Raw genomic sequence first — 8,184 nt, 5'->3', positions numbered from 1 at the left:
ATGTTAACTGGGTCTCATCAGTGCGTGTTCTCAGGCTTAAAAAGTCCCCTCGTGTTCCCGGTGTGTCGATTGTTTCTATGACAAAGGGTGATGAATCTTGTCGAATGGCTTTTCTGCGTCCCTTGTGTCTGTCGCTATGATCGTATGTTTTTCGTCCTTTATACTACTGGTGCGATGTATTTCGCTGATTGCCAGGCACCTTGCTTGGTCTGAGTTGTAAAATGTGCAGCCATCGGCTCTCCTATATGAAACAATGTGCCCCAATCCCAGATGCCATGGGCGCCCCGGGTTAGCGCCCATCAGCAGAGGGGATGTGACTCAGGCACGAGTCACCACCATACAAGGAGGTGTGGGATGTCAGGCTCTTGGCAAAAGACGAGCCTTTGGAAGGGAGCCCGTTAGGGCTCAGGATTCGGAAAAGTGTTTGAAAAGGGACAGCGTTTCAGAGGCCCGGGGAAGGGCATCTCCTTGACAGCAGGTGCGATGCTGTCAGGTAAAGGTGTTGTGGTATCGGGCAGGGCCTTGCTGGAGAGGGGACACACCAACGAAGCACGGGGTAAGGAAGCAGGAAGCAGACGAAACTGGCTCCCCGAGTTCTGAGTCCGATCCTTGCGGTTAAGGGTGGAAAAGGCCACCAGTGTCCGGAATCCCTAGAGGAGGCTCGGAGTTGGTCTGATAAAGTGCGGGGAGCTGTGGAGAGGTTCAGAGCTGGGCGGGGACGTTCATTCAGTGAATATTGATCTCGTGTCAGGCACTGCCCCAGGCACTTTGGGATAGATCGGTACACAAAATAAACCTGACATAAAAAATAAATGAAAAAATCCTGCTCCTGTGTAACTTACGTACCAGTGGGGAGAGACAGTCACTACAGGTATATCATATGGTCCGTTAGGTCATGTGTGTTCCTGAACATTAGAGCCGGGCGATGTGGACTGGGTACGTGTGTGTGTGATTTAGGAAAGATATGGTTGTGATTTTAGGTAGGTGGGTGAGTGGGGTCAGGTGACAGGTGTGGGGAGCAGTCCGGGGGCGCGGGGGACAGAGAGCGTGAGGCAGGAAGGGCTCTTGAGTGAATCGGTTTGATGCTTCCATTTGGAAGTGGAATTTTTTTCCGCTTGGTTGTGTGTTTTTGTGCCTTAGCAAAGAATTCTAGCAGTTAACTCGCCTGACAAGCTCTGCTTTGTTTGTCCAGACTTCTGCTATGATTCTTTCCTACCCAGAGTCCAGTGTATCTCTAAGTGTCTCCAAGGACCCCCCTGTATTAGAGTCACTTGGGATACGAGTTAAAAACACGGATGCCCCGGCCCATGTCGGAGGCGGATGCTGGCTGAGAACACGGGCTCGGGGTAGTTAGTGTGTCACACTGACACTTGGCACAGCGCTCAAACTCTGGCCGGCAGGTGGCGGAGAGGAGCTGACGCTGAGACCCTGCCACACGGCGGCCCGGCCTTTCCTAGCCCCCGGTGCGGGGAGCATTTCCCAGAGGCAGGTCCGGTTCCTGCAGTGAAACCCTGGGGCTTTGGATGGGAGGGCCATCTTCCTGCCTCTCTCCCTCGGCCTGTTCGCAATCAGCAGAGCAACTGCTAGAAGAAGTCGGTTTGAAGAGTTTCTGTTTCCGTGTGGCAGAGAAAACCGCGAGGGCCCGATCAGTTCGGCTGGCGCGGTCATCGTCCGCCGCTAAGTCGGGGCCGCGATGCTTGCTGACCCTCCGGAGCTCGTCTCTCTGTCCTTCCGCCCTCTGCCGTTCCTGCCTTTTGATTTCCAGTTCTCAAAATTTGGAGGCCAGATTCGTCCAGGGGATTATCGTTCGAAATCAAATCCTCTTATGGAGAATCCAGATTTGGAACTGCTCTCTGGTTTGATCGACGTGCCGGTTCAATGTGTATGTAGGGCACCGCTTGGTGGGGTGCTGGGGCCGCATCTGCCTTGGGGGCTGCGTGTGCCTTAGGGGGCCGTGTTTGCCTTAGGGGGCCACGGGAGGGTGGGGCCGCCAGCGGTGACTGTACCCTGCGCAGCGATGGGTTTGCCATGCCGCTAGGCGGTTTGCACTGAACTTGGCCAAGAAAAAAAGACTGGAAGGATCCCGTGTACGCCTTGAACTTGGTGTCCTACTTCTGTATTGAATAGATGTCTGTTTCGGTTGAGTTTTAGAAAGATGTTAGACCCCTGGCCAGCTTTGTGAGTCCACCCACCCTTTACCTGTGGTGAAACTTTCTCTGAAGGTGACAATGCCCTTTCGTATATTTGCAACGTCTCTGGCTAGGGAGCTGACATTGCGACTACTAGGATTTATTTTTTTTAAGGCGCTGGAGGGCTTTAACCAGAGCTGCCCGGTGGTTGTCTCCTCTGGTTGTTTACTTTAAATCATGAAGCTGGATGGTTAAGTCATCCTTTCTTTTATCGTGAACTCTGACCTTCCTTGGAAACCACACATAAAGCTGCCCTCTGCAGCAGTCTCTCAGGTACTGTTCGTTTCCAAAACCTTTTCATCTAAGGATATGATCATTTTAAAAGAGGAATTTAAAAAAATCCATCTGAAGCTCTGTTTGGCAAAATAGTTCTACCAGTCAGCTTCCTTTAAATTCTGCTGTAGTAAAGACCTGAAAATCTCAGTGGCTATCAACAGTCTTTATAGCTCCCGAGAGGGGGTTGGGGGGGGGGTAGCGCGCGTGCGCCTGTGTGTATAAAATTTTCACTTGGCTAGAGCTGAGTCGCTTGGCCACGTCTAACTGTGAGGGAGGCTGGGAGGTGAAGCCTAGCTGTGTGCACAGAAATCAGAGGAAGTCTGTTCAGTGATTAGTTAGTAGCCGTAGCCATTATAAGTAGAATTATTCAGTCATACGTCTAGCTCTTGATCTTGATCTTTGAAGGACACCGTGACAGTGATCTCATGGGTCGATGGTTCTGGACGCTTTTCAGGAAGGTATTTTCTCATCCCATGCTCCCTCCCCATTGCATCTCGAAGCATCACGTCCTTTAACCATTAAGAGAGCTTACTGGAATAAATGACTTTGTATGCTGTTGTGATAAATGACCTGTTTGGTAATGATGTTTTATAAAACCGAGAGAATCGGTAAGGAGCCTTCACAGTAATAAACCCAAGTGTCATTGTAGTCAGATGTTTAAAAATTTTCCGTCTTCAGTCTGTGCCACAGGACACAGAGGCCGTTTAATGTTTAAGCTTTCCAGTCATCGATTTCGGTTCAAGATAACGGGCTCTCTTGAGTTGACTTGTAGCATAAGTATTCTTCCTTAAAAAGGAAATATGTGAAATTTGTCTTTGAAAGGGAAAATATATGAGATTTGTAATTGTAAATGGCATTTCTTAACCAGAGCAGCAGGTTCAGATAGAAATCCTGTACGTTTTGGCACGAGACTCTATTTCTTAGTAAAATTTAGGATAAAATGCAGTATTCGTGCTGTGCATTTTTTTAACGGTCGGCCCAATTAAGTCGTCATGGTTTAAAAGCGCGCTCAGCCTAAGTGTCTGACTTGGCGGCACTTAGGGTGTTTTGAGTACGTTTGTTCTGCCTCAGTGTGCTGATGGTGGGAGTTCCTGGCCAAATATTAATTTGAAATAAGTGCCTGCTGTTCTCAAGCCGCTCCCTCTGCCTTAAGGAAACGCGTTTCCTACGAACCTCGAGTCGCTAAGAATAGCTGTGTAAGCAGTGTGGAAGTTTTTCCAAATTAAAACCCGGTCCACCGGTTCATTCGTTTCCCGTAGGTCCTGCCGCTCGGGCGTGTTTACCATCCCCTGCAGGGCTCCGTTTATGCCCAGTCAGCAAATTGGAAATGTTTAGCTTCCCATAATCTCACCACGAGGACCACTGTGCCCTTAAATATGGGGTTAGTGCTCTCAGCCGGAACGGCCTGTTTTCATCCCCATGTTCCTGAGCCTGCAGACTCTGTCACTCCCCCATTGAAAAGGCTGGGCCGGCGTCCGCCATTCCAGGGCCTCCATCCCCCGTCGTGACAAAGCCAGCTCTGTCCCCTGTCTCACCTGGCTCGGTTTGGGAACGGTTAGGATAGCGGGAAAACAGAAACACACGCCAAAACAGCAACAGCTCTCTGGCTGCAAAATCAGGCTCTTGTTTTCAAAAGGAGATGCCTATGGGAAGGCCACGTGGAATGATGAGTATTTAGAGTTCGCTCAAGCTTTCATCCGCGGGCAGATTTAGCCGAAAGCAAGTGTGAGGAGCCCCTGGAGCTTGTCCGAAAGGCAGACCCTCGGGCCCCACCCCAGACCTGGTCAGTCACATCATTCATTCAGTCTGCAGTTCGATCGGGTGGTCTGCGGACGCATTAGAGTCTGAGAAGCACTGGTCAGAGAACTGTTCCCTGAGCCTGTCGTCATGGAAACCACCAGGAGGGACCATACAACTCGAACTCTATTTATAAAATGAAAAACTTTGTATGTTGCAGCTAATTATCTGGGCACCTAACCAGTCATCATTTTCTGGTGTGCCAGTGGGGCCCCAGTCAGAACCGCAGTGGTGGGGAGGACCTCCCCGAAAGAGGGAGACCTCTTCGTACGTTCTGGAATCCACTCTCTGGCTTGCTGCAGAGAATGCAGGCATGTTCGCGATTTCTCGCCAGGTCTGGCTTCCCCAGGTGAAGGTGAGCCAGAGACTGCGTGTGAAGGTCCAGGGAGGGAAGGGTGGCGCGTTCTCATTCCGATTCTTGCTCTTTAATTTTACAAAAAAACATTTCTTAAAGGGGCCAAGGGCTCCTGGCCTGTCGATTGGACCTGGACTCATTTTCGGCCATTCTGAGAGGGCGGAAAAGCCCTGCGTGTAGAATTTTAAGGGCGCCTGCCAGGCGAGAATTGTCCTGCAAGTCAGGGGGTCAAGTAAGTGGCTTGGGACTCTGTAGAAACGCCTTTATCGCTCACAGAGTATTTGCACGCAGGCCGAAATAGTGTGAACACGTTTGCTAGTCTGCGCGTTTTTATTCTGGAGAGAGGTCGCCGAAGAGAACGATGCCACAATGGACTCCGCCCTTGGGGTGGACAGTGGAGGGGGAAAGTGCATGTCCACGGGGAGGATTTCCTGAAATTCTAACGCGAAGTTTCCGACCTGTGGGCCGACACGGGTTAAAGAGAAGGCCCGCCGGGGAGGGGCCGTGGGCCCGAGCGGCCTCCTCTGCCGCCCGCGCTGCAGACGGACGCCACTGCCTTCCCGCGTGTCCACCCCTCCCTCGCGCCGCTGGCCTCCGCACGCGCCCCCTCTGCGTCTCCCGCCATCGCCCTGGCTGAAATCCGCTCGCAAGGTGGCCAGGCCGCCAGGTCCCGTGACTCGTTTTGAACTCCCCGTGGCGTTCGGTCGTGTCCACGTCCTCGGCTCCCGTCACTGTGACGTCGGTCGCTCAGGGTTTCCTGCCGTGTCTTTTGCCTTTTTAACAGCACTCGGGAGGCCGGGGGACAACAGTGCTGCTCATTAAGCCCCGGCCTCCACACTCTCATCCCGACTGCGGAACGGCCTCCTGGCCTTCCTCAGGGAAGACGGGACCGGGAAGGGACGCGATGTCCAGGTCCCGTTTCCGCGGAGGGCCGGTCAGCGGCTGCTCCCCCGGAAGGCAGAGGGGACCCTTTGAGCTCACACAAGTGGCCGGAACCAGGACGGGCCTGGGTAGCCAGGCCTCCGAAGAGGTTTAGTATAAAGAATTGGCCCCTGGGGTTACAGAGGCTGAGAAGTCCTGTCGTGTGCAGTGGGCAGCCTGGAGGCCCGGGGGAGCTGATGGTGTCGCTTCCAGTCTGTGTCCCAAGGCTGAAGGCAGGCGGGCGGAGCAGAGCGGGAGTTGTCCCCTCTCAGACTGTCCATGCCACGTGTGTCTCCGGCAGATTGGAAGAGGCCAGGCCCTGGGGAGGGCCACCTGCCCTGCCCGTCCCCCAGCTCAGTGTCCACCCTGTGCACAAACACCCGCACAGGCACAGCTACAGCAATGTGCAGCCTGTGGCCCCGTCAAACGGACACAGAGAATTAACCATCACATGTGGACTCTGAGCTCCAGTTGTTAATGACTAGTAATCCACTGCTGCCCTTAGTTTCGCTGGGGGTCCAGCTGTCCTGTGCCTGGCCAGCGGGCACGCCTTCCGGCCGGCTGCTGCGGTGGCAGGCCCACCATGCCGGGTACCAGCATCTCCTACCAGGTAATCAGGGCGTCCGTGCGTGCCCTTCGTGCCCTTCGAGGCCCCCCGAGTGCGTTTTTATGTGTCATACAGCTTTCGCCTCAGACTGTCCCTCAGATATCTGTCACAGTTAGGGAGAGCCCACCCAGAGCTTTTTGAGTGACGTGTTAACGGGCAGGTGGACTTCACTCTGCACAGTCGTCGTGCTTCTTCCTGCATCCGTCCCTGCTCCCGAGCGTGGACCTGGCTGGCTCGACTTGACGTCGCGCTGCCCGTGGGCTCCCTCTGCTGGCACCACCGTGCATAGCGCTCTTCTGGGTCGCGTGGCATGGAGTTCTCTCCATTTTCTTCGTTAGGTCTGTCTGGTTGGTCTCTCTCTCCAGTTATTACACATTATTGGATCTCGCGGTACACACAGTTTTGGAACCTGCTTCGTGTCTTGACTGTCTCAAGAATACCTTTCCCTGTAAAATATGTACGTGTCTACATCCCTGTGTTACCGTTGGCATAATTTTCTATCGTATAGATGTTCTACTTAACATTTAAATAATCCACTTTTCGTAGGGCTTCTGAGAAGAGGCGGCGTTTCTGCCCAAGTCTGGAAGGATGACTGACTTTAGCGTGCAGAGAAAAGGCAGCATTTCAGGCAGAGGGTGTGGCGGGCGTCGCGTGTGTGTCAGGTGGCTGGTAACGAGGGTCATTCCTTCCCCACAGTCCTGGAGAAGGAAGCGCAAGGTCAGGGTGCTGGGCGGCTTGATTCCTCGTGAGAACCCTTTTCCCACTTGGCAGATGGCTGTCACCGTGTCCTCACAGCTCCAGCTGTCCCACTATGGGGCCACACCCTCACGGTCTCCTCTGAACCTCGTGGCCTCCCAGAGGCCCCACCTCCAAGTGCCATCACACTGGGGCCCACAGCTCCAGCCTGTGCATCCCGAGCGACACATACAGTCGGCCCCTAACACCTTCTGATACTTGTGGCCGTGGGAGGGAGAGAAGCTGTGGAAAAAAGCCTTTTCTACCAGTTATCGGGTGCCGAGTGCAGAATTCTGAGAGGGCAGGGACCCTGTTCACCCACTCTGGTCTGGGGCTGTAACTGTGGTGCCTGTTGCACCCTAGTCCGAGATGCCATGGATGACAAGAAGCTAGACCACACGGTCTTTCAAATAATGGTAAAAAGGAAACCATTTATTCGATCTAAACAGAGAATGAACAGCATTTATAGTTGCCCACATTTTGGCGTCTTTTAGGAGAAAAATATGGATTGACTTTTTTGTTGTTAAAAATAAACTTTAAAAGCTTAAGTAAAGATAAAGACATGCCCAAATAGGGTATGACATGATACTAACAGGAAAAAAAAAAGAAAGAAAATGAATCATAAGTTGAAATGAATATAGACTGCCTTGGTGCATACACACTTCATACATTAGACACACAGATTTATTTTTTAATGCTTAAAATATTTTATGTTTTCTGCTTGCTTCCAATCCAGGGAGAGTATATTGAGTTCCCTTTTTATCAGGTAGATTTGAAGTCAGAACAGCTGTTTTTGGTCACACAGTGACAGACAGGAGGGTCCCAGCTGTTTCTGCCTCCCTAACAGTGGGTGACCAGGTAGAGTGGCAGGGACTGCCAGGTTCCTTGAGCAAAGGCGAGAGTTAGCACAGAAGGGGTCTGCTGAGAGACGGGGTCCAGGAGCCGAACGGGGTGACTTAGGAACTCCGCTGGGCACACTCGCAGGGCCCGGTGCTCTGCAGGGCACACCGCGCAAAGGGGGCTGTGGCCCCTGCGGAGGCGTGGCCTCGGTTAGCCGGAGCCGGTGCAGGAGTGCCCGGAGGTCTCCTCCGCAGGTGATTCTTCTCTTTGAAAGTTCGTGTAACTGAAACGTTATCTTTCCAGGAGGGAGAGAGAGAGGGAGGGGGGAGGACAGGCGGGAGGAAGGTCGCACTGGAATTTTCGTTGCACCGAGCAGACATTACTTAGATAGATACAGTAACAGGAAATACAGCTTAATCCTCCACCAGTTGTGCTTGGGAAGCCGGACAGACCGGGAAGGCAGC

The 8,184-nt window shown here is 52.8% G+C and overlaps 1 protein-coding gene across 4 annotated transcripts in view; it reads left to right on the top strand.

Annotated features, from left to right (window-relative positions):
* The first annotated feature begins 358 nt into the window (after nt 1-358).
* TPD52 (tumor protein D52) overlaps nt 359-8,184 on the top strand; it is a 47,027-nt gene continuing 39,201 nt past the window's right edge. The window contains exon 1 of one of the 4 annotated variants that reach the window (XM_023521069.1): nt 359-556. In XM_023521069.1, the coding sequence (XP_023376837.1) occupies nt 484-556 (73 nt within the window). In that variant the 5' untranslated portion in view covers nt 359-483. Of the gene's footprint in view, nt 557-1,469; nt 1,883-2,883; nt 2,924-8,184 lie in introns of those variants that run through there. The other 3 variants (XM_011376259.2, XM_023521071.1, XM_023521070.1) reach the window with 3 other exon arrangements.

Source organism: Pteropus vampyrus, unplaced genomic scaffold (assembly GCF_000151845.1).
Source record: "Pteropus vampyrus isolate Shadow unplaced genomic scaffold, Pvam_2.0 Scaffold290, whole genome shotgun sequence".
Lineage (NCBI taxonomy): Eukaryota > Metazoa > Chordata > Mammalia > Chiroptera > Pteropodidae > Pteropus > Pteropus vampyrus.
This window is presented reverse-complemented; position numbering and strand designations above follow the sequence as displayed.